This window comes from Bombina bombina, chromosome 6 (assembly GCF_027579735.1).
Source record: "Bombina bombina isolate aBomBom1 chromosome 6, aBomBom1.pri, whole genome shotgun sequence".
NCBI classification, from domain to species: domain Eukaryota; kingdom Metazoa; phylum Chordata; class Amphibia; order Anura; family Bombinatoridae; genus Bombina; species Bombina bombina.
In genome coordinates, this window is record NC_069504.1 from 721158374 (window position 1) to 721186314 (window position 27941).

Here is a 27941-nt window from a genome sequence, read left to right on the forward strand (position 1 = left end):
TATGTTTGTGTGTGTATTTATGTGAAAGTGTGTCTGTGTTTATATGTTTGTGTGTATATGCTTGTGTGTACTTGTGTGAGAGTGTGTCTGAGTTTATGTTTGTGTGTGTATGCTTGTGTGTCTGTGTTTATATGTTTGTGTGTGTATGCTTGTGTGTATTTCTGTCAGTGTGTCTGTGTTTATATGTTTGCGTGTGTATGTTTGTGTATGCTTGTGTGTATTTGTGTGAGTGTGTATGCTTGTGTGTATTTGTGTGAGTGTGTCTGTGTTTATATGTTTGTGTGTGTATGTTTGTGTATGCTTGCGTGTATTTGTGTGAGAGTGTTTCTGTGTTTATATGTTTGTGTGTGTGTATGCTTGTGTGTATTTGTGTGAGAGTGTTTCTGTGTTTATATGTTTGTGTGTGTGTGTATGCTTGTGTGTATTTGTGTGAGAGTGTTTCTGTGTTTATATGTTTGTGTGTGTGTATACTTGTGTGTATTTGTGTGAGAGTGTTTCTGTGTTTATATGTTTGTGTGTGTATGCTTGTGTGTATTTGTGTGAGAGTGCGTCTGTGTTTATGTGTATTTGTGTGTTTGTGTATGGGGTGTGTATATATACATAAAAACACTCACAAATACATGACAACATTTAAATAATTGCTTTATTTATTATCCTTCAGTATCCGTTAATAACTAATGCATCAGTTTCTCGGTTTAAATATATAATCGATAGATGATAGATAGATAGATAGATAGATAGATAGATAGAGATAGTGATTTTCTGCTTTATCATGTTTTTTACAGCATGAGAAGTAATTGTGTTATGTCTTTATTTATAACTCTTTGATTTTATCACTTTATTTGTGTGTGTGTAGCTGTAAAAAGTGCAAAACTGAACTAATAAACCAAAGCATTAATAGTATCCAGGACAATCTTTGTAGATAGATATGGATCTGTTTGTCTGTCTGGCTGTGCCTACTCAGTCCTGTGGCTTCACAGGCAGGGACAGAAGGAGGGGCAGAGGGAGATGGAAAGCAGGGAGGGCGAGAGGAGGGAGTAGCTCTCTTTCTCTCTCATCCTCCTTTCACTCAGTGCCCAGGTCTGACACAGGCAGGAGCTGCAGTGCAGCCGTGTTATCCCCCCCAAGGGGTAATCTCAATACTTGTCTGAGACTGGCATATTCACATAGGGCCATCAGATTGGAGATAGGAGGGGTGGCAATGAAGATGCCAAACCCATGAGTATGGTTGCCCCGGAGGCACAATGACGGTCCCCTTACTGAAAATCGGGGCCGTGCTCAGCACTATGGCAATGGTCACCAACTGGATGTCACAGACATTGCCATCACTTGTGGGTCTCAATGGTACCAGACCTGGCACCTCGGAGAAAATTGTGAGTTAATACTTGCAGCCTTAATTTAATTGTAAATAATATTCATTTGAACTAGTAAATCATGTGTTAATATTACTCTGGAAAGAAACTCCTTTATTTTGATTGTAAGCTTCTTTGGTTAAAAAAATTGGAAAGATATAGAAATAAATATAAACTTAAAATATAGCAAGCAAATAGATGTTGAACCAATACAATATTAATATCACAGTAACTAAAAAATGAAGAGTTGTCATCTGAAATATATGCCTGAGATAATGAATTCTGAAGATATGTTTAGTTATTCTGCAATAAAAAATATTCATTAATAAATTAGGAGAAGATATAGCATGCATAGCTATAATTCAATAACAAAATGTATTTGTGCATGTTTATAAAAGAGAGACACCATTTAGGGAGAATCTCATGGGAACTTCTGAGCAATTTTTAATAGCATGAAAGATAAAGTGCTAATATATGTATGGCTGAATTATGCAGCTTAACCATGCTTGAAGATGAAAAGATTTACAAACATGTTTGTATTTCATATTAATTATAATATATATTTGTTTTGTATTCTTTGGTTTAGATATTTTTTTTTTTCTTCTTTTGATATTTTTATTTTTATATATAAATCTACTTTTGCTATTTGTGCTACAAAGCATATGTTAATACGATACACTTTATATTTATTTATTAAATAATAGTATACTAAGATTACATTGAATGGCAGTATCACAACTTAAATTATATCTATTTATCTATCTATCTAGCTATATTTCAGTATATGTATCTCTATCATCTATCTATCTATCTATCTATCTATCTATCTATCTATCTATCTATCTATCTATCTATCTATCTATCTATCTCAATCTGTCTATCTATTTTCAGTATCTATATCTATTTTCTGTATCTATCTATCTATCTATCTATCTATCTATCTATCTATCTATCTATCTTTCTATCTATCTGTCTGTCTATCTACGTGTCTATCTAGAAGCTGACAAACTGTATACAGAATGTATAGAAATCTAGCTGTACACTATATCTGTGGCTGTCTCAGAACTTTACTGAGAGATTTGCTGTCACTAAAACATTATAGATTGGGATTCACTTTGCCTAGGATTTTCCTTCCTACTAGAGTGGTTTGCAGTAAATAAAGAGTTCCATGGCTTATTACTGGGTGCATTAAAGCAGATTAGAAGCTCTGCAGTGTTTGTCCCATAAATTTCTTTTTCATGTCTGTTTTTTTCTCACTTCCTATATATAATTCACCTCTCCATTATTTATCTCTCTTCCCTCTATCATTCATTCTATCCTGTATTCCCTGTTTCCCCTGTTTCTATAGCATTGCCGTTCTTATATATTTCCATCTCCTTCTTCTCACATCCCAATTAATCCTTTAACATCTCAGCACTGTCCATTCCCCCCTCCCTTTCTGATGAAGAAACCTTGCACTGTTATGTTTCTAAGCCAAACTCACATTTGTTATCTAATTGCAAATAGTGCTCTATCTGCTTTTTATAAATATATTTTATCCCCCCCTCATCTTTCCCCTTTTATTTATCCCCATCATAGCAATCTCTTCTCTTATTTATTATGCTAAGATTTCTCTTTTTCTTTTATGCCCAACTAGCTCTTCATTTTTTATTATATCCATTTCTAGCTCTTTCCTAATTAGTGTCTGTAATGCCTCATTTTACTTTCTCTCTATTTCCTTTTCTATTTCTCTCAGTCCATCAGTTCATTCCTATCTCTGTTGTCTTCCTTACTTCCTCATATTCATCTCTTTATAGTTTCTTCCTCAAGTCCACAGCTCCCTCTTTTAAGGGATAATCCAGTAGAACAATAAAATGTTCTATTTTGGTAAAATATTTTTTTTTATTTCCACCCTCATCCTTATTCTATTTATTTTTTTAACACATTTCCTGTTGTTACTCCTCCAATGGTTATGCTCCTGGAACACACCTGTGCCACTCTAGATAAAGATGCATCAGGTGATTAGAGCATACATCAATATACCTGCTCCTGATTGACTCAACTACCTTTATCCGGAGGTGCACAAATCTGTCTGTTTTTATTACTTTTGCAGGGTTGAAAATTATTTTTGAGCAACCCATTTTACAAATAAAATTCTCTAAAGAAATATAGCAATAGATTTTGTATTGCAATGTCCCTTTAATGTCAAATTCCTCTCATCTTTCTCCCTCCTTTTTTATTAGTTTTCCCTCTAGATGCCTCTCATTTATTTTCCTGACCCCCTATCTTTTTTCAATGCTTCTCAAAAAATAATCATTAAACACACCCACCTTTAACTCCCTTTGGTATCTTCCTCCTCTCTAATAGTCAGCTTTTTGTAATTTCACCTCCCTATTCCTCCCACATATTCCTGTATCCCTCCTTTTTCCTCTCCTTATCATTTATTAATTATTGGTTAATATTCAGTTCAATTTGCACTATTTGTGCTGCGGAATCTGTTGGCGCTCTACAAATAACCGATAAAAATAATAAAATTATAACGTGTAACAATAACTTGTAATACACCAGTGAAACATATAATTAAAACTGTTTTTAGAAAGTGTAAACCTTAATCCAGACTGTGTCTCAAACATTTACCTTCATTTAATGTATTAGACCTGTATAGAACAGGTAAGTATCAATTGCAGTAGATTGAATACTTATCTACTAATATTTAGATAAGCAGAATATCTGTTTGATCACCCAATTAGCTGATATCAATATTGATCAGCATTTGGTTTCCCCTTAATGAGCGATCATTTTCTTAAAAGGTAAGTGGGTCTGTTTGATTTTAAGATCACTCCTAAAAATGTATATTCTCAAGCGATTCTATGGCTCAGTCGCTTTTTTTCAGTCTGGATAATGGCTTCCCATCACCAGCCTACCTTTTAACCATCAAATATAGGTAAGGATCCTAGCAGGAGCACAACGCATTCTGGGAAACCGTAGCAACAAGCTCAATAGTGTCTGTCTGAAAAAGAGCCGCAAGACATTATCCACTGCCCTGCACAGCACAAGCTATGGTTATAAATAACCCTTGGCTGCTAGCCTTGTCTCCACTGTTGGAGGAATATATGTAAATTACATCATTAACCTATTCACTGCCAGAAAAAGTCTTTATTTTCAAAGCACAGAGATATTCTCAGCTGGATAAAACTTAATTAGTGCTGTACAAGCTGACAAAATATGTTGATGTACAGTCAGAAAAACTGCAAAGAGTATAAACGATCATCGCTCAATAAGAAATGTTAAAAGAAAAGTGTATCACACATCATAGTTACTTACGGCTTTATTGCATAGTTGATTCAAGATGCTTTTTTCTATCTGGATACAGACTAATTTGGTCCTTCTTATAATTTTCCAAACATCTGGCATAAGTACAGCATTTTTTAACCCAACTAGGTTTATCTTACCAGTTGCTACACTTCTGTATTTTACTGCCATGTCTAGTAATTATGACTCCACTCAAATAAGAATACATTCAGAAATAATATGAAAATAAAAGCTCTATTGGGGTTGTAGCTTCTACTAAGTTTAAATGGAACCATTTTGAAGAACATGTGTGACTTTTAGTCCAATTATCTTTTTTTTTAAGCATTATATTATAATGTATGCATCACTCCTTTACACCCAGAACCATGCATAGTGAAATAAATAGCCCTCAAGCTACATTTTGCTGTTATAAGATTTTTTGAAGGACCTCACCAAACTGACGAGACTGCTTAGATAATATCACCAGTCCAGAGAGGATTAGAGACTATGACCCTTAATCTCAATCCTGACCCTGTTGTTTATTGCAACAGGATCAGTTAATACACAGGTGTGACTTGCACTAGGTTTAAATTCTGGTACAAAACCATTTAAACTAAAACCCATAGTGACAGAGAATAATAATTATCGTTTTCAATAGGAAACACAATTGTGTCTTGTTTTTTGTTTTTGTGGTGGCTTTATAATCAGGTTGCAGTTTTTTGAGAAGTGATGCTCAGCTTATAGAAACTAATTTATTTTTACACATACCTTAATATCTCCACAGGAATTTTTTTTTATATAATAGGGACTTAATACTAACGGTGACCTTAGCATTATTAAACATAACCACACCTTCCCCACTGTCCTATTCGGGCCCTATTGGCTACACCAGTCACCAATTTACCCACATCACATAACCTTACTAGCCTGTTATTTATGCTCACACACAAATACAGTCCCCATCATATAAAGGCTTCCTATTCTACCTGACCAAAGAGTTTCCCTATATGAATTCTAATTAATACCTAACCCCTAGATGGCCTCAATTATAGGACCCCTCTCACCCCCAAATAATAATAATAATTATGTCATCATAATATGTAATTTTCTGGGATTTTTTACCCCAGAATTTTCTGTTAATAAAAAAGTCTAGTGAAATAAAAAATGAAACTAATGTACCTAACTTAATTTGTGTGCATTCTTCTGCCTGCAGCAACAGGCTTCCTTTTGTATCACCTACTCTGTGTTCCATCTAATTTATATAAAAATGAACACATTTAATATTGGTTAAGAGATTAGCCAGGCATAATTGCAGTGCAGAGATCACTAGCCTCTTACTTTCTCATTGGCTGATTAGTAATTATTGTGGTGGAAGGATTGGCTATTGAAGTTGGATATTTGAGCACTGTACAGTGCTGTTCATTCCTATTGGTCATAAAAAAGAAGCTACTATTAGGTACCTTACCAATAGGGAGCACGAATTAATAGCAGTGTGATTGTGATACTGTCCCAGAAAAAGAGCTGATATTAAGCAACAACTGTTATTCTTTTTTTCTATACTTGATCCATTTCAATGACAAAACTGGGATTTAGCCTAGTGCCACTTAAACTCAGTATTAACAGCTTTAGATTTCTAGTGATTATACATAATTGATTATGCTAATTAGAATAACCAGGATATTTTTTTTAAAACAACCCTAGTGTCATTAGATCATCTTCATCTCTCACTTTTATGTGATTGTAATAGATACATGGATAAACTGCCTTATTTTAACTTACTTAAGTAAAGATCATTTCATACATATATGAATATATGAATGAATTTCCATTTTTTTTCATGCAGCTAAATATTTTGTGACTTAGAATAATCAACAGTGCTCATGGGATCGTATTCCACAGCTCTTGCTGAGATCCGGTTCATGAAAGGTTTCTACTGGTATAAATGTCACTTGTAATCACTGGAGTTCTATTGCCCTCTGCGTAGAGTTAATTAGCCTTGAGAACCCAGCATTTATCATAGCAGTGAAATCAGTTTTATCCTTCTCCTCTTCTGCTTATTTCATTACACTCTAAAGTCCTTATAAGTTTTTCAGAAAAACATGAGAAAATCTTAGTTGAGATTGGAAGCTCAGTCATAGGAAACTATTAAACTTGTATACAGCTCTTAATCAGGTAATTAGAAAATAGCTTATCTCAGTCCTAGGCGTGCACATCACATATTAGTAGGGAGAGCACAGAGGGAATTGAATTTATGTTTTTTAAAGGTAAATATATTAAATATTGCTTGATAAAGACTTTTTTGTGTTCACATTAGCAACTAAAATTTACATAAAGAATTAAAACCTTAAAGGGGCCGTCTACACTAAAATTGTTATTGTTTAAAAAGATAGATAATTCCTTTACTACCCATTCCCCAGCTTTGCATAACCAACATTATATATTAATATACTTTATAACATTTAAACCTCTAAATTTCTGCCTGTTTCTAAGCCACTATAGACAGCCTCTTATCACATGCTTTTTTATTTGCTTTTCACAACAGGAGACTGCTAGTTCATGTGGGCCATATAGATAATATTGTGTTCATGCACAAGGAGTTATTTAAGATTTAGCACAACACAGTACTAACTGCAAGTCAATAGATAATAAATAAAAAGTCATGTGATCAGGGGGCTGTCAGAAGATGCTTAGATACAAGGTAATCACAGAGGTAAAAAGTATATTAATATAACTGTTGGTTATGCAAAACTGGGGAATGGATAATAAAGGGATTATCTATCTTTTAAAACAATAACAATTCTATTGTAGACTGTCCCTTTATGGTAATGAGAACCAAAATATCCCATCAGCTTTATGCATATACAATATATTAGATAAGACCTATACCTCCTACACACATCAGTTCACAAATGTTACCTGTTATAAAAAGGCACCAGGATTTCTGTTGTGCGTTATCTTGATCAAATAATAGTAATTATCAGGATTTCTGTTGTGCGTTATCTTGATCAAATAATAGTAATTATCATGGAGAATAAACTTTACTTGTGTATAACATATATATATATATATATATATATATATATATATATATATATATATATATATATATATATTTATACACAGTGTGTATATATACAGTGTGTATATATATATATATATATATATATATATATATCTCAACAGATATTAATACATAAACTAAAACGTAAAGCTTCATTAATATTAACTCTACAGTAAAAAATAAGCAGACCTTTGTTAATCTAAAATGAGAAACACAGGGAATCATTTACAGGGTACATACGAAAAAGAAATTAGATTGCTATAGTGAATTACATTAAATATTAATAATTGCTTTATGTACACAGAAATTCGCATACATATTTTAACACGTAGTCCAGTTATCTGTTAATACAAAGGTTAATGATCAGACATTTTCACCAAAGCGTTGAACATGGATTTATAACATTTTAACCTGTATTCTGACTAAAATGGTTCAAAAATTGCTATGTCATTTTTAAAATTTGTCTTGCAAGATTAATAATTTAACTGTGTGTCTCGGTTTAGCTTGGAGAGGAAACAGATTAACTTTTCAGTCTATTTCTTGATAGATCATTTTTAATGTAGTTGTACTGACCAAAAATTGGATACCAAGAAATTTATTCCAGCTAGACTTCAGCTTTTTGATGGATAATATTTCTCTCGATCAGTAGTTTAAACTAGTTTTAAAGTTTGGAATAAAATCTATGAATTATGTTGTTATGCCACTGAATTTTTAAAGGGACATTACCCATATACTTAATCATCTGAAAGTGATGCAGCATATATGTAAAAAGCTATCACATATATCACATGAACATCTCTATGTAAAAAGGAAGTTTTTTTACCTCAACATTTCTTCATTTCCCTAGAATAAGTGTTTTGTCATTCAGAGCTACTCTTTTTCTGTCATGTTAAAAAAAAATAAAAAAAAATAAATATAATAAAGCAAGATAAAATAGCTTTTCTGTTATCTTATGAGATTTCCCCAGTAAACTTCCTAACGCTGAGAAGGGAAATAACATGACTGTTCCTGTACATGCCAGATGCACGCTTCCTTGCAAGTCCTGGGACTAGCATCCTGATTGGCTGCTTAAAGTCCCTTTAAAATAGGATGTGGCTACTACTGTAATTTTGAGGTAAAATATCTTCATTTTTAAAATAGAGATGTTAGCCAGTTTTCAAGATATGCTGCATCACTTTCAAGGGATTCAGCATTAGGGTAACATGTCTCTTTATGTATTCAAAATACAAACTGTATGTATTCAGTAAGGTTAAAGAGATGGTAAAGAATGTTTTATGAATACATTTCATAATACTCTTTATAGTTTATAGACAATGTACCTTTTAATTTTATTAATAATGCTATCTAAATATTTTATTTTGAAAATGTTTTAGTCTGCTTTGCATTTGTCTATCTAGCCTGTTGATACTACCCACCCCATACTCGTTGTTGATGAGTGTCCCCGGCCTTAGATAAACACACAACATACACACATTTACAAAACAAAAACTTAAAAGGACATGAAAATCTATTTTTCTCTTTTGTGATTCAGATGGAGTGTGCAATTTTAAACAGCTTTTCAAGTTAGTACGTTTATCTAATTTGCTTTGTTCTCTTGGTATCCTTTGTTGAAAATAATATTTTGGTAGGCTCAGGCGCAGCAGTGCACTACTGAGATGTAACTGGTAATTGGTGGCTGCACATGTATGCCTCTTGCTCTATAAGAGAATGAATCAGATTTGATAAGAGAAGTAAATTGGAAAGTTGTATAAAATTGTATGTTCTTTCTGAATCATGATACATTTTGGGGCAGATTACAAGTGGTGCGCTAATGATAGCACAGGTGCGATAACCAATATCACTGAACCACGCTGCCATTAGAGCGTACCTTTGATATTACAAGTCCATAGTGAAGAGCGTTAACCAGAGAAGGGTCAGAGCAGCCAACTTTGCTCAAGTGTTGCCTATACTTTTACGAGAAAACGCTACCTTGCTAATTTGAGCTTGTATTACAAGTTATAGTTTGCACGGAAATGAAAGCCAAAATTGAGCTAGAATATTTGACGCAAAATCAAACATGAAGTGTATATATGTGTATATATATGTGTATATTAATGTGTAAATATGTATGTGCACACACATATACATACAGTATATAAACATATAAAGACATAAATACACATGTAAAAACTTATATAGAAAAAAAATATTCTTTTTAAATAAATATTTCTTTATATATTTCTGTACATACAATATATATATTCACTCATTCAGATATATATATATATATTTAAAAAAAAAACCATTTTCCTCTATGTGAAGAAAATATGGCGGGTTTTTTTTACAGTGTAAAAGAAGAATTTAGCAAGGTCGCAGTATCCAAAGTACTGAAGTTAGTGTGTATCAGACATTTTACTTTCAACTTAAACCAGGCACGATACATTTTTACTTCGCGCACAGTAAAAAAGTAATTTAGTCGGAACAATTATTTATTCATTTTAAGGCCCTGATATTCAAAACCTCTCTGCTCAGGTGAGATATTCTTAAATGATCCTTAAGCAGCGAGATCCATAGTGACATTTTCAAAAGGCAGATTTTTCTATACTTTTATCCAAGGAGCAATCCCTGCGTTTCTGTATGTGAAGGAGAGATAAGCCCAGTGCAATATAGCACTGCATGACATGACAGTTCTACTGCATTTACACTTTGTGCTTTCTATTTTCTATCACTTTACTACATCAGTGTATTCAGGATTGTGATTTTACAAATTCTGATTATGCCTTCACAGTTTCTGTGCAACTTTAAAAAATTTGGTTCATATTTTGTATATTTGTGTGTATCTTTTACAAATTAGATTGCACTCTGCATGTCTTTTATTAAAATTAAAACTGAAAAACTGTCAGCTTCAGTTTCCCAGAAAGCTTCATTACTTTCTATGGGCCAGATAATCAAACATTCTCTAGTTTGGAGAGAGATTATAGTGCTGACTTTACAGTGGCAGAACTCACTGAATTTTCTAAGAGAAGGCGAGGAACCTGGAAATCCCAGAGAGAAGAGCCTTCTATAGAAAGTAATGAAGCTCTCTGGGATACAAAATTTCACATGGGAGAAAGAAGGTAACTAGAGTACCCCTGAGTCTAATATAACAATTTAAAGGCACAGTGTACACCAATTTCCATATAACTGCATTTAATAGACACTACTATAAAGAATAAAATGCACAGGTACTGATTGAAAAATCCAGTATAAAATATTTTAAAAACTTACTTGGAAGCTCCCAGTTTAGCACTGTTGAAAAGGTTAGGCTGGGGCACCCACTGAAATGACTGGAAAGCAAAAAGAGCAGACACCAATCCTCTTCCCGCCTGCATATGAAAAGAGCCTTTACACAAACAGGAGCAAGCTGGAGTAGGTAGACAACAGTCTACTTCTAAATCTCTGGACCTTAGTTAGGAGTAAATAAGCAAAACTCTAGATTTAAAAAAAAAACCCTGTATGGATTAAATATATAGATCTAAAAAACATTTATGCAAAGAAAAATCTAGTGTACAATGTCACTTTAACTTGCTTTTGTCTATATTTTAGTATATATTAATTTTCTATTAGTTAAAATAAGTGTATTGTGAATTTTCAGCAAACGTCACCTACATACAGCTGGCGAGACAAATCAGTGACACCAGCTTGTTTAAAATGCTTAAAAAATTTCACAAGACCAGTGGGAGAGCTTCAGACATACCCTGGAAATTCCCTTGATTAGCCCAGGTAACTGCCCAGTCCCTCCCAATTTCTCAAACTGTCAGTTTACAATGGAGAAAATACAAAGAACAATATAGTTTGTAAAAGATACACAGAAATATACAAAGTATGATCCTAAGTTATTAAAGTAATACAGAAACTTTCAAAGTATAACCAGAATGTGTAACATCACTGCTAGATCAAAATTTAAATATATTAAAATACAAATGAGAGAGTGCAAAACTTAAATGCAGTAATACTGAAAGGACCCAATCTGAAATGTATAGTAATATAAAATGCAATGCACAAAGTGTATATGATTATATATAGGTATAGATATACAGATGTAAAAAAGAATATCTGGAATGTAAAATATTTACAGTAAATAAACAGTTAAACACTTAATTATTGCATAATATGATTTTACACATGTTTTCAGCTACTTGACTGCAAAGGGCTCCAATGCATATATATATATATATATATATATATATATATATATATATATATATATATATATATATATATATATATATATATATATATATATATATATATATATATATATATATATATATATATATATGTCATGTCTATATGTATATGTATACATATCTATATGTATACATACAGGGAGTGCAGAATTATTAGGCAAATGAGTATTTTGACCACATCATCCTCTTTATGCATGTTGTCTTACTTCAAGCTGTATAGGCTCGAAAGCCTACTACCAATTAAGCATATTAGGTGATGTGCATCTCTGTAATGAGAAGGGGTGTGGTCTAATGACATCAACACCCTATATCAGGTGTGCATAATTATTAGGCAACTTCCTTTCCTTTGGCAAAATGGGTCAAAAGAAGGACTTGACAGGCTCAGAAAAGTCAAAAATAGTGAGATATCTTGCAGAGGGATGCAGCACTCTTAAAATTGCAAAGCTTCTGAAGCGTGATCATCGAACAATCAAGTGTTTCATTCAAAATAGTCAACAGGGTCGCAAGAAGCGTGTGGAAAAACCAAGGCGCAAAATAACTGCCCATGAACTGAGAAAAGTCAAGCGTGCAGCTGCCAAGATGCCACTTGCCACCAGTTTGGCCATATTTCAGAGCTGCAACATCACTGGAGTGCCCAAAAGCACAAGGTGTGCAATACTCAGAGACATGGCCAAGGTAAGAAAGGCTGAAAGACGACCACCACTGAACAAGACACACACGCTGAAACGTCAAGACTGGGCCAAGAAATATCTCAAGACTGATTTTTCTAAGGTTTTATGGACTGATGAAATGAGAGTGGGTCTTGATGGGCCAGATGGATGGGCCCGTGGCTGGATTGGTAAAGGGCAGAGAGCTCCAGTCCGACTCAGACGCCAGCAAGGTGGAGGTGGAGTACTGGTTTGTGCTGCTATCATCAAAGATGAGCTTTTGGGGCCTTTTTGGGTTGAGGATGGAGTCAAGCTCAACTCCCAGTCCTACTGCCAGTTTCTGGAAGACACCTTCTTCAAGCAGTGATACAGGAAGAAGTCTGCATCCTTCAAGAAAAACATGATTTTCATGCAGGACAATGCTCCATCACACGCGTCCAAGTACTCCACAGCGTGGCTGGCAAGAAAGGGTATAAAATAAGATAATCTAATGACATGGCCTCCTTGTTCACCTGATCTGAACCCCATTGAGAACCTGTGGTCCATCATCAAATGTGAGATTTACAAGGAGGGAAAACAGTACACCTCTCTGAACAGTGTCTGGGAGGCTGTGGTTGCTGCTGCACGCAATGTTGATGGTGAACAGATCAAAACACTGACAGAATCCATGGATGGCAGGCTTTTGAGTGTCCTTGCAAAGAAAGGTGGCTATATTGGTCACTGGTTTGTTTTTGTTTTGTTTTTGAATGTCAGAAATGTATATTTGTGAATGTTGAGATGTTATATTGGTTTCACTGGTAAAAATAAATAATTGAAATGGGTATATATTTGTTTTTTGTTAAGTTGACTAATAATTATGCACAGTAATAGTCACCTGCACACAAAGATATCCTCCTAAAATAGCTATAACTAAAAACAAACTAAAAACTACTTCCAAAACTATTCAGCTTTTATATTAATGAGTTTTTTGGGTTCATTGAGAACATGGTTGTTGTTCAATAATAAAATTAATCCTCAAAAATACAACTTGCCTAATAATTCTGCACTCCCTGTATGTCTATAAATACATAAATACATATATACACATACATATTTAGAAATGTATCCAGCACTCAAGTATATTCCTATTAATAATAGACCAACGTTAATGGTTTATAGAGTGTCCACCTTGGGTTAAATCAGCCAGAGATATAACAGACATCAATTAAATTGCAAAAAAAGCGCTATGCACAATTTATTCCAAGATACAAATAACATATTCAGAACCAGTGGGCCCACTGAACCTATATCCATTAAAGCATGTTTGAAACAAAAATACTCTGTCCATGGATCGTCCTTGTATTGGTTATGTTTGGTTGTAGATATTGCTAAAGCAGAGATTAATTTGTTACAAAATTACAGTTTGCTAGGATAGTGAGGGAGAATATGGATTTTAAACTGGACAAACAGAGAGCGGTTAAAAAATGCGGGTTCCCCTGATTTTTTAACTGCTCTCTGTTTGTCCAGTTTAATATTCAATACTAAAACTATTTCTGATCTTGGAAATGGTGGGAAGGATGGGAGGGTAATGGTACTGGGACGGCACCCTGCCTACCACTATTTAGGAGCGCATTATTACTATAGCTGTAGTTCCATAATGACTGCCATATCCATATTCTCCCTCACTATCCTAGCAAACTTTAATTTTGTAACAAATTAATTAGATACAATTATAAGATTGACAGACAGATAAGTGTTTTTAGTCTTTCACGGCAGGCTGGCACAATATTGCTGCACCGTTTTTTGCTGCCCAATTTTTCATTAATCTGTTATAATTAAAAGTTAAGTTTTAAGGTTTACCCTCTTTGTGCCTTGGGGGCATTCTAATTTTCTTAGCTTATATACTATAGGTTGTTTTTGTATATGTATATGTATGTATCTCTGTGTTAAAACCATTTGACTGCCTTTTTATTTTCTTACACCTGAGACTTCATATCTTTGAGCCTATGTAACTTTTTATGCAATATTTTTTTAAAAATATTTTTTTTAAAATAATTTTTAGTAGATAGTGTTATTATGAGGGTTCCTGTACTTTTACATATAATTTTGTGGTGTTTTGTTCAACTTTTTAGTCGAGCTTTCCCGACGCACATTAAATTGACTTGCTCTACAGCGTATGCATTTACTTTCAACTGGTAATATGCAAACTACTTCTGACGCATTCAAAGAGCCGCAACAGTTAGCATACTACACTAATCTAGCCCTAAGTCTGAAAGAGTCTGCAGGCTTGAGATACTATACTCTCTCTGTGCAAAGGATATCATAATTAAACATTTTGGGCCAGATTACAAGTGGTTCGCTAATGATAGCGCAGGACACGATAAGTGATAGCGCTCATATTACAAGTTGAAAGTTATAAGTTGCGATCGAACGAAGTAAAGTGTAAGGGCAAAAATCTTAAAAAAAACATATATATACTGTGTGTATATATATATATATATATATATATATATATATATATATATATATATACACACTTTTTAATAAAAAAAATATAATTTTATTGTTAAGAAGGTTTTAAAGGAGTTACAAAGGGATATCCAAAATCCTGAAGTTAGTGTGCCTGAGTCTCTTTTGCTCGCGCCCTAACTTTTTCATTTTTAACTTGTAATAAACGTGCTAATCCGGCCACCCCAATTTTTTACTTTTATCGCAGTTAGCACTGAAGTGAATAAACATAATTAGCACAACACTTGTAATCTGGTTCTATGGGGAACTAAACTACCTTTTCAGTTTAATGTTCCTTTAAATAAAGACAAGCAATTTGCTTTATCTAATACAATTTACCATATTTTCTAGAAGTTTACATCACAATGCATTAGAAATACAATCTTAAATGAATAATACATTGTTATATATTTAAAACTGAATATTGTTCAAGACATTAATGGACCCTTTGACCCATTTTGATTGATGCATTTTACACCTGTGCACTTAGTCTCTTGCCACAATTTAAAATTCAGACAACCACTCATGTTTATATTCATAGCAAGATTGGAAGCTCCAAAATCTATTTTTTTTTTTTCTGTTGCAACGAGTTCCATAGAGATCATAAGGAAAGTGTCTGATGCATGGAACCTAGTACAGTGTTTTAAAGCATCTTATATTTAGGAATCTAGACTAGAAACAATATTTAAAAAATGGAAATCGTAATGAAAATGGCAGAAAAACAGAAGACCGAAGAGATAAGGTGTTTCTTAAGGTGCAAAATATTTCTTAAACAATTATATTATTCCCAGGAAAATATTCTAGGCCATTTGTAGCTTTAATTTGAACAAGTAAATTGGCTCATATATATCTATTGATAATCAATATATAAAGTTCATAGAAAAAGTAAAACTTGACTTTTAATACAAAGATTAAAATTATGACAACAGCCAGCAAAAGTACAAAGTGTGGGATGCGCAATATATAAACACAAATTACATTTCTAAATGTCTGTGGAAAAAAGGAAGGAAGGAAAGAAGGAAGGGAACTAATGAAGAATGAAAGGAAGCTATGGAGGAAGGAAGGAAGGAAGGCAGGGAGAAGGGAGGGAGGGAAGGATGAAGGAAGGAAGGGGGAAGGAAGGAAGGAAGGAAGGAAGGAAGGAAGGAAGGAAGGAAGGAAGGAAGGAAGGAAGGAAAAAAGGAGGGAGGGAAGGAAGGCAGGAAGAAGGGAGGGAGGGAAGGATGAAGAATGGGAGGAGGGAGGGAGGGAGGGAAGGAAGGAGGGAAGGAGGGAGAGAGGGATGAAGGGAAGAAGGAAGGACTGGAGGGATGGGAGGATGAAGGGAAGAAGGAAGGACTGGAGGGAGGGAAGGATGAAGGAAAGAAGGAAGGAGGGAGGGAAGGAAGGAAAAAAGGAAAGAGGGAAGTAAGGATGAAGGGAAGAAGGAAGGAGGGAGGGAAGGAAGGAGGGAGAGAGGGATGAAGGGAAGAAGGAAGGACTGGAGGGAGGGAAGGATGAAGGAAAGAAGGAAGGAGGGAGGGAAGGAAGGAAAAAAGGAGGGAGGAAAGGAAGGAGGGAGAGAGGGATGAAGGGAAGAAGGAAGGACTGGAGGGAGGGAAGGAAGGAAAAAAAGAGGGAAATAAGGTAGGATGAAAGGAAGCAAAGGAGGATGGAACGTAGAAGGGAAGGACGGAATGAAGAAAAGTAGGGAGGGAGGGAAGGAAGGGAGGGTAAAAGAAAAGAAGGAAGAAGGGAAGGATGGAAAAACGGAGGGAAATAAGGTTAGATGGAATGAAGCAAAGAAGGAAGGGAGGAAAAAGGGAGGGAAATAAGATAGGATGAAAGGAAGACAGGATAGAAGGAAGGAAGGATGGACGGAAGGAAAAAAGGGTGTGTCACTCTCTAGTTTTAAATTAAGTTTGTGGAACACAACTCCTGAGTATGTTTTCATATAACTTTAAATAATATGTATATAAATATGGGTTTTGTAAGCAAAGATTTTGAGATAGAATTTTATAGAAATAAAAACCTAAAAAGTAAAATACATTATATATATAAAGCAAATACAACTTAAACTGTAATGCATAAAAGATATGGGGAATATACACATCTGTAATTGTTGTTCACTGAAAGGAATGATATCTTATCAAGTCACCACTCAGTCTCACAATAAATCGGAATCAATGGTGATGTGATTCCTGTTATGATCCTAGACTGAGGGTCAATTCAGGGGAGTTGAGTTTTTAGGCAGCTCACTTTAGCACATAGAATGAATAGCAGGTTAAATTACAATTCCTTAGGTAGGAATAAAACTTCCATGAGAGATATAAAAAAAGTATATGGGTCAAAATATAGACACAGTGAGCAGAATTTAACAGCAGGCACGTTAGTATATGCAGTTCATAGGCAGGAAGCACAGTATAGTAAGTTCATAAGCTTTACAAGTAAGTAACAATTAAAGTTTGTGTAGTATAAATATAAACCCAGTGAGCAGAATTTAATAGCAGGCTTGTTAGTATATGAAGTTCATAGGCAGGTAGCATAATATAGAAAGTTCATCAGATTTACCTGTATCTTGAAACTTCCACATCTATATACAAGCCTTAAACAGATTACTTTTGCATGCAGTGAAGACAGGCGATACAAACTGTGGTTTCCCAGCTTGGGTGGACGCACCTGTAACTACACTGCTGGGGATCCGTCCTGCAGTAGTGACGTCAGGCTGAGGCAGAAGCGTCACGGTAGAGCTGAAGGCAGCAGTAAGAAAGAAACTGCTTGAGGGAGAACAAAAGAGTTGTTTATCTTTAGGAGAAAAGTACTGATCCCAGTGCTTATTAACTGTAGGCTGAACAACGGAGGTAAAAACAAATCTGTGATCCATGACGATTCCTGGGAGGCTTAGAGAGCGTAGACTCTGGTAGAGAAGTAAGAGAGCACTTCTCACTTGAAAGCATACAAAATACTAAGCACTGTAGGTAGGGAGGAGGAGCCTTTTATGGGAATCAGGAAGGTTTGGATATTAAAGGAACAGTAGTATGTGAAAACATGACATAACCCCTCCCGCAAGGATCTGCAGAGCGGCTCAAGGCTTAGGATGATCAGGATTCCTCCAGTCAAATAAAGAGACCAATCTGGGGGCCAACAGGTTGGAAGAGGGTTCTCATGAATCCTCCTCATGCCGAAATCCCTTCCAATGCACTAGATACTGCAAGGTATTACGATGATATCTGGAATCCAAAATGGAATACACCTTATACTCAGGACCAACCTGCTCAGAAACGGGGAGGACCTCAGGTAAATCGGAAGACCTGACAGCTGTGTAGGTTTTCAAAAGGGAAACATGAAAAGAGAGATGAATTCCGAAAGGATTTTGGTAGGTCTAAAGTGACAGCATTAGGATTCAGGATTTTGATGATTTTATAAGGACCAATGAAGAGTGCTTTCAATTTCTTGCTCGGTACATGTAGATTCAAGTGTCTGGAGGAGAGACAGACTAAATCTCCCAACTTTTATTCTGGAGGCTTTCTTCTTCTAAGGTCGTAGTGTTTTTTTTGGGTGTCTTGAGCACGTTCGAGATTTTCTTGGATGATAGTAAATCCTTGAGTGAGCTCGTTGATAGTATCATTCACCATAGCTGAAGAATTTTTATCCCTAGGGTATAAGTGGAATCTGGGGTGGAAGCCATAATTTGCGAAGAACAGAGATAACTTAGTGGAGGCATTAATAGAGTTGTTATATGCAAACTCGGCTGTGGGTAGTAAAGAAGACCAATTATCCTGTAAAGTGGTACAATGACATCTGAGATATTGTTCCAGAGATTGGTTGGCTCGTTCCATTTGCCCATTAGTCTGGGGATGCTAAACAGTACTGAGTTTTTGATGTATTTTTAGCATTAGGCATAGTTGAGTTCAGAATCTAGAGGTGAATTGAGAACCTCTGCCTGAAGTAATGGTATCTGGGAAACTATGTAGTTTGACAACATGTGATACAAATAGTCTAGCTGTTTCAGATGCCGTGGGTAGAGAATGATGGGGTATAAAATGTGCCATCTTGGTGAATAAATCTACAACCACCATTATAGTGTTGTGGTTACTGGAAAAAGGAATATCCACGATAAAATCCATGGCGATGTCCTTCATGGTCTATAAGAGATAGGTAGAGACATCAGGAGTCCATATGGTCGTGTTTTTTGTGATTTACATTTGGTACAAATGATACAAGTTGTAATGTAATCCTTAACAAAAGATGACATTTTTGACCAACAAAAATTGCTCTGTAGAAAATTAATCGTTTTATGGAGTCCAGGGTAACCTGATATGATGGAATCATGTGCTGATTTTAATACTTCATCACATAGATCTGATTGTATATAAATACGACCGTGGTGATAGTATAAGCCATCAGTACCTTTATTTAGTAAATCTACTGGTAGTTCTTGATCTGCTTGTTGAGAATTTCAAATTGTAGAGATATTATCTATAGAGAATCCCAGAAATCTTTCAGGTGGGATAATACAGGATGTGGAGGTTGAGTATTCTGGTCTTGGGTCTTTTCTTGACACAGCATCAGCTTTTCCATTTTTCCTTCCTGGTCTATATGTGATGAGATAATTGAATCTTGAGAAAAACAAACTCCATCTAACTTGACGGCATGTTAAGGTTTTGTTAGATTTGAGGTACTCAAGGTTTTTATGGTCCGTATCAATTAAGATAGGAAAAGAAGAACCTTCTAAGAGGTGTCTCCACAATTCCAATGAAACTTTAATAGCTAACAGCTCCTTTTCTCCAATAGGATAGTTGACTTCAGATGAACTCATCACTCTAGAAAATAATACAACTGGGTGAATTGGGTCCTTAGTTTACTTCCTTTGTGAAAGAATTGCTCTGAGAGCATAGTCTGAAGCATCAACTTCTAGTATATACTGTAAACTGGGTCAGGAAACTGAAGGATGGGTGCTGTAACAAACTTTTTTTAAGGTTTTAAAGGCTTCATTGGCTTGTGGTGTCCAAACAAATTTTGAATGGTTACCTGTGAGGATAGTTAGAGGTCTAACAATCGATGATAACCCCTGATAAATTTCCTATAGACGTTGGCGAATCCTAGGAATCTTTGGATGTCCTTTTTACTAGTAGGACTAGGCCAGGAGGTTATTGCCTCTATCTTTTTGTTTTCCATCTGTATACCTGATGGCTAGATGAGATAGGAATGATATGGTATCTGTGTTGAAGATACATTTTTCGGTTTTAGCACATAGGGAGTGTTGTCTGAGGCGGTTTAAAACTGTTCTAACTTGTTGTATATGTCGTTTTTGGTCATTAGTATATATAAGGATGTCGTCAAGGCAAATAACCATGCAAACATCGAGTAAGTCTCAGAAGAGGTCATTAATGAAGCACTGGAAAGTCGCAGGAGCGTTGCATAGCCCGAATGGCATGACAGTATACTCGAACAATCCATATCTTGTTCGAAATGCTGTTAGCCATTCGTGACCAGATTTAATTCTAAAGAGATTATACACTCCTCTTAGATCTAATTTAGTGAATATAGTAGCACCCTGCAGTCTCTCTATGATCTCAGGGATGAGGGGTAAGGGATATCTATTTTTCTTTGTGCGCTTATTCATCTCCCTGTAATCTATTATAGGTCTCAATGTACCAGCTTTGTTGCTGACAAAAAACATGCCAGGGGAAGTGGAGGGCCTAAAAAAACCCTTCCGTAAGTTTTCATCTAGATATTGTTTAAGATGTAGTAACTCAGGTTGGGACAGAGGATAGATATGCCCATAAGGAATGGTGGAACCTGGAAGAACTTCTATTGGGCAGTCATAAGACCTATGAGGTGGTATAGATTCTGCCTCTGTCTTGTCAAAAACATCAGAGAAATCTAAATAGCAGGATGGTAAAGAATGTTCTGTGGTTTGTAAGATATGGTTAATAGAGAGACGTATTAGTGCAATATTCTGAGTTGAACACTATTTGAAATCTTTTCCATGTAATATGTGGTTGATGAGTTTGTAGCCACCTTAAGCACAAAACGATAGGAAAGAGGGGGAAGATATGACATCAAAAGTACAGTATTCAGTATGACCAGAAGAAGTAGTGAGTAGTAGAGGTATGGGCCTCTATTTATCAAGCTGTCAACCGCTAATACGCTGGAATTCCACAGCGTATTTGTGGCAAGTCTGATTCGCCGTAGTTATCAAACCCTACAGACCGGCAAAAGTAGAATATAGTGACGTAACATACGATCCGCCGGACTCAGTCCGACACAGATCGATGGTTACGTCACTGCAGATGTTCCGAACCAAGTTCGGCACAATCTGACTACTTTTGCTAGTTATCAAAAAACTAGCAGGTACGCTCAGCACTATTCCGGTCCAGCGTATGCCATAGGAATCAATGGGAGTCTGACAGCAGCGAAAGCTTATGTTCGCTGCTGCCCGATATCCCATTGATTCCTAAGGTAATGTCTACACCTAACACCCTAACATGTACCCCGAGTCTAAACACCCCTAATCTGCCCCCCCTACACCGCCGCCACCTACATTATACTTATTAACCCCTAATCTGCCATCCCTACACCGCCGCCACATAAATAAAATGTTTAACCCCTAAACCGCCGCTCCCAGACCCCTGCCGCCACCTACATTAAAGGGACACTGAACCCAAATTTTTTCTTTCATGATTTAGACAGAGCATGCAATTTTAAGCAACTTTCTAATTTACTCCTATTATCAAATTTTCTTCGTTCTTTTCCTATCTTTATTTGAAAAAGAAGGCATCTAAGCTTTTTTCTACGTTCAGAACTGTGGACAGCACTTTCTTATTGGTGGATGGATTCATCCACCAATCACCAAGGACAACCCAGGTTGTTCACCAAAAATGGATCGTTATCTAAACTTACATTCTTGCATTTCAAATAAAGATACCAAGAGAATAAAGAAAATTTGATAATAGGAGGAGCTATCTTAGGGTTTATTGTATAGGTAAGTATTTAGTTTTAAATAGGTATAATTTATTTCATGATAGGAATATTTATTTAGATTAATTTAAATTATATTTAAGTTAGGGGGTGTTAGGGTTAGGGTTAGACTTAGTGGCGGTGACATTGGGGGCGGGAGATTAGGGGTTAATATATTTAATGTAGGTGGCGGCGGTGTGGGGGGGGGCAGATTAGGGATTAATACATTTAATGTAGGTGGTGGCGGGGTCCGTGAGTGGCGGTTTAGGGGTTAATAAGTATAATGTAGCTTTCAGAGGTGTAAAGGGGCAGATTAGGGGTTAATATGTATAATGTAGGTGGCGGTGGGCTCATGGAGTGGCGGTTTAGGGGTTAAACACTTTATTAGAGTTGCGGTGGGCTCCGGGAGCAATGGTTTAGGGGTCAATAACTTTATTTAGGTGCGGTGGGCTCCGGGAGCGGCAGTATAGGGGGTTAAACAGTATAGTATAGTGTGGGTGCTTAGTGACATGGTACCAAGAAAGCTGCGAATAAGCCAAAGAGCAGTGAGATTGATGACTGTTAGTTAACAACAGTCCGCTGCTCATCGCTCCGTACTTGGTGTACGGCTTTTTGACAGCTTTTTTGATAATTTTAGAGAACGTATTCAGGTCCGCAGCAGCGATGTTAGGTGATCTTAGGCGAGCGTAATGGTTCCAGCAAATGCAGGAAAGTAGACGGCTTGATAAGTAGAGGCCATGGTGTAGTGTGTGATTAGATCAGACGAGAAGAAAGAACTATCAATTACACGAATTGTGAGTGAATTTTGTTTTTTTATTAGTGGTATCTTATGCATGTCAGTGAACATTATATCAATAAAGTTGCCAAGGGTTCCCAAATCAATGATTGCTTGGGTCGATGTTCTTTTAGATTCCCACTGTAGGGAGACAGAAAGACTACAGTGAGTGGAAGTGTTAATCTGTGTAGTACATCTAATATGTTATTTTGTTATCTTACTCTTTTGTCTAAGAAGGCTTGGGCAATCCTTTACACCGTGATCTTTTGATGCGCAATAATGACAGAGGTTATTGATTCTCCTTCTGTTCTTTTCTTCCGGTTTGAGGGGGCCTTTAGTAAAGGCAATATCCATAGGTTCATCACTACTCCTTAGAGATGGACTATGATAACCACTGGGTTGGAGTCTTTTCCAGGTCTGGTCAGTTAAACCCTTTTCAGATCTCCTTTCACAAATGCGTCGGCCTATTGAAATAGCTAGTGTCATGAGTGAATCTAATGATGGGGGGAGATCTCTAGCGAGTTCATCCTTGACAATCTCAGAAAGTCCCAAACGGAACTGATACTTCAAAGCTGCTTAATTCCAAAATGTGTCAGGTGCCCATCTTTTAAATTCAGTGACATAATCTTGGGCTGGTCTTTTATTTTGCTTCAGTCCCCTGAGTGCAGATTCAGCAGTATTTTGCTTATTTTTATCTTCATAGAGCAAAGACATTTTCTCAAAAAATAAATCTATAGAATACAGTATAGGATCATTTGTTTCATAATAATTAGTAGCCCAAGACTTTGCTTCTCCTTTTAAATATGAAATTACTGTCAATACCGTTACACGTTCAGTAGGATAAGTCTTGGGTTTTAATGAAAAATAAAGTGTACAGGAATTTTTAAACTCTCTAAATTGAGACCTGTCTCCTGTGAATTTTTCAGGAGGGCATACCTGGGGATCCGGGGCTGATTCAGTAGAATTTGGTCTACTATTTATGTTTTCCTTAATGACGTTTCTTAACTTTTGGTTTTCAGTTTGTATCTCATGTATACCTTGAATAAGTAAATCCATATTGTGAGACAGTGAAGCTACTCTGTAAGTGAGTTCTGTCAACTCCATTTTTATTCCTTTTGATTTTTTGGCCTAGTATTATGTAATGGTTGTTCACTGAAAGGAATGATATCTTATCAAGTCACCACTCAGTCTCACAAAAAATTGGAATCAATGATGATGTGATCCCTGTTATGATCCTAGACTGAGGGTCAACTCAGGGGAGTTGAGTTTTTTAGGCAGCTCACTTTAGCACATACAGGGAGTGCAGAATTATTAGGCAAGTTGTATTTTTGAGGATTAATTTTATTATTGAACAACAACCATGTTCTCAATGAACCCAAAAAACTCATTAATATCAAAGCTGAATAGTTTTGGAAGTAGTTTTTAGTTTGTTTTTAGTTATAGCTATTTTAGGGGGATATCTGTGTGTGCAGGTGACTATTACTGTGCATAATTATTAGGCAACTTAACAAAAAACAAATATATACCCATTTTAATTATTTATTTTTACCAGTGAAACCAATATAACATCTCAACATTCACAAATATACATTTCTGACATTCAAAAACAAAACAAAAACAAATCAGTGACCAATATAGCCACCTTTCTTTGCAAGGACACTCAAAAGCCTGCCATCCATGGATTCTGTCAGTGTTTTGATCTGTTCACCATCAACATTGCGTGCAGCAGCAACCACAGCCTCCCAGACACTGTTCAGAGAGGTGTACTGTTTTCCCTCCTTGTAAATCTCACATTTGATGATGGACCACAGGTTCTCAATGGGGTTCAGATCAGGTGAACAAGGAGGCCATGTCATTAGATTTTCTTCTTTTATAACCTTTCTTGCCAGCCACGCTGTGGAGTACTTGGACGCGTGTGATGGAGCATTGTCCTGCATGAAAATCATGTTTTTCTTGAAGGATGCAGACTTCTTCCTGTACCACTGCTTGAAGAAGGTGTCTTCCAGAAACTGGCAGTAGGACTGGGAGTTGAGCTTGACTCCATCCTCAACCCGAAAAGGCCCCACAAGCTTATCTTTGATGATACCAGCCCAAACCAGTACTCCACCTCCACCTTGCTGGCGTCTGAGTCGGACTGGAGCTCTCTGCCCTTTACCAATCCAGCCACGGGCCCATCCATCTGGCCCATCAAGACTCACTCTCATTTCATCAGTCCATAAAACCTTAGAAAAATCAGTCTTGAGATATCTCTTGGCCCAGTCTTGATGTTTCAGCTTGTGTGTCTTGTTCAGTGGTGGTCGTCTTTCAGCCTTTCTTACCTTGGCCATGTCTCTGAGTATTGCACACCTTGTGCTTTTGGGCACTCGAGTGATGTTGCAGCTCTGAAATATGGCCAAACTGGTGGCAAGTGGCATCTTGGCAGCTGCACGCTTGACTTTTCTCAGTTCATGGGCAGTTATTTTGCGCCTTGGTTTTTCCACACGCTTCTTGCGACCCTGTTGACTATTTTGAATGAAACGCTTGATTGTTCGATGATCACGCTTCAGAAGCTTTGCAATTTTAAGAGTGCTGCATCCCTCTGCAAGATATCTCACTATTTTTGACTTTTCTGAGCCTGTCAAGTCCTTCTTTTGACCCATTTTGCCAAAGGAAAGGAAGTTGCCTAATAATTATGCACACCTGATATAGGGTGTTGATGTCATTAGACCACACCCCTTCTCATTACAGAGATGCACATCACCTAATATGCTTAATTGGTAGTAGGCTTTCGAGCCTATACAGCTTGGAGTAAGACAACATGCATTAAGAGGATGATGTGGTCAAAATACTCATTTGCCTAATAATTCTGCACTCCCTGTAGAATGAATAGCAGGTTAAATTATAATTCCTTAGGTAGGAATACAATTTCCATGAGAGATATAACAAAAGTATATGGCTCAAAATATAGACACAGTGATCAGAATTTCACAGCAGGCACCTTAGTACATGCAGTTCATAGGCAGGAAGCACAGTATAGTAAGTTCATAAGCTTTACAAGTAAGTAACAATTTAAGTTTGTGTAGTATAAATATAAACCCAGTGAGCAGAATTTCATAGCAGGCTTGTTAGTATATACAGTTAGTATATGCAGTTAGAATATGCAGTTAGTATATGCAGTTAGTATATGCAGTTAGTATATGCAGTATATACAGCTTTACCTGTATCTTGAAACTTGCACATCTATATACATGCCTTAAACGGATTACTTTCGCATTCAGTGAAGACAGGCGATACAAACTGTGGTTTCCCAGCATGTGTTTATGCACCTGCGACTGTAACTACACTGCTGCAGTAGTGACATCAGGCTGAGGCAGAAGCGTCACGGTAGAGCTGAAGGCAGCAGTAAGAAAGAAACTGCTTGAGGGAGAACAAAAGAGTTGTTTATCTTTAGGAGAAAGGTACTGATCCCAATGCTTATTAACTGTAGGCTGAAAAACGGAGCGGAATGCTCCAATGTATAAACGTATCTGTGATCCTTGACGATTCCTGGGAGGCTTAGAGAGCGTAGACTCTGGGAGAGAAGTAAGAGAGCACTTCTCACCTGAAAGCATACAAAATACTAAGCACTGTATGTAGGGAGGAGTAGCCTTTTATGGGAATCAGGAAGTGTTTGGATATTAAAGGAACAGTAGTATGTGAAAACATGACAACATCAAAGAGGTAAGTATAAGTATTGACTTAGTAGTAATGTTGCCCCAAGAGGTAGTCAGTGGTATTACAGGAACAAGCTTGCACAGAGCTAACTGTGAAACAGATAATTACAGAAGACAGATGCAGCGGCACAGCAATTAGAATACAAACAGACCTAAACAAGTAATGTCTTTAGTAACCACAGTGTAAATGGTAGTAATGACAATAACAAACTTGGACAAGTAATGCCTTTTGTGTAAGTAGTTACCAGTAGTTGCAGTAGGTACACAGATGAACAGCTGACAAGCTGTGAGCACAAGCATGAGAGTGAAACACAATCCAAAAGTGAATTTGTAGCAATGTTATCTTGAGAGTTGAAGAAACTCTTTAGTAAACAGGTAGTACTTTTACAAAGATACTTCCAGCATATGAATGGCATCCGAAGCTTGAAATGAGTAGATACTAAGGCCTCTATTTATGAAAGGTCTTGCGGACCTGATCCGACAGTGCAGATCAGGTTCGCAAGACCTCGCTGAATGCGGAGAGCAATACGCCAATAGGCCGCCAGCAGGGAGGTGTCAATCAATAGATAGGCCCCATAGGCAGAGAAACACAGGGAGAGCCGTAGTCTGAGTAGATAGTGAATCAATATTCAAGCAACCTAGATAGATGCAGCTGCTACTTATTGGGAAAGGAGGTGGTGTCAAAAAGGTAAGGTGTATTCAGGTCAGAGGAATAGTTGAAGTTAAAGGGGCAAAGGCAATTATATGACAGGAGGGAAATAAGGTAGGATGCAAGGAAGCAAAGGAGGATGGAAAGAAGAAAGGGAGGAAGGAGGGATGGATGGATGAAAGGAAGGACGGAAGGATGAATGGAAGGAAGGAGGAATGGATGGATGGATGGATGAAAGGAAGGACGGAAGGATGAATGAAGGAAGGAGGAATGGAGGGAGGGAGGAAAGAAAAAAGAAGGGAAATGAGGTAGGATGAAAGGAAGCAAAGGAGGATGGAAGGAAGGAAACTATACAATTAAAAAAACAACTGTAAATAAAGTAAATAAAATATAATACCTTTATAAAGCTGATAATATTACATAAAGTTTGGTTAACCCCTTAATGACAACTGACGTACCAGGTACGTCATGCATTAACAAGCAGTTAATGACAATGGACGTACCTGGTACGTCAGTTGTCTAAGAGAGTGCTGGAAGCGATCGCAATCGCTTCCAGCAGCTCTCAGGGTATTGCAGTGATGCCTCCATATGGAGGCATCCTGCAATACCTTTTTAGAAGACTCCGATGCAGAGAGAGCCACTCTGTGGCCCTCTCTGCACCGGTAGCGATGGTGCCGGTTCGTTGATGGGTGGGAGCGTAACAGGGAGGCGGGTGGGCGGCCCATCGCTACCCGGCACCCGGTTCCTAGAAGTGCAATGTGCACGCCGGGTGCCGGGAGCGTGCGGGGGGTGCGCGTGCGCGTGCATGTGCGCGCGCGCATTAGCTGGCACTGACACTGACACCAATGAGGAGGGAAG

At 36.7% G+C, this 27941-nt stretch overlaps 1 protein-coding gene across 2 annotated transcripts in view; it reads left to right on the top strand.

Annotated features, from left to right (window-relative positions):
* Window positions 1–27941, top strand: part of OLFM2 (olfactomedin 2) — a 576857-nt gene that overhangs the window by 257753 nt on the left and 291163 nt on the right. The window contains exon 1 of one of the 2 annotated variants that reach the window (XM_053717918.1): window positions 1089–1373. The exons of the other annotated variant lie outside the window; for it this stretch is intronic. Within the exon in view, the coding sequence (XP_053573893.1) occupies window positions 1245–1373 (129 nt within the window). The 5' untranslated portion in view covers window positions 1089–1244. Of the gene's footprint in view, window positions 1–1088; window positions 1374–27941 lie in introns of those variants that run through there. 2 annotated transcript variants of the gene reach the window in all.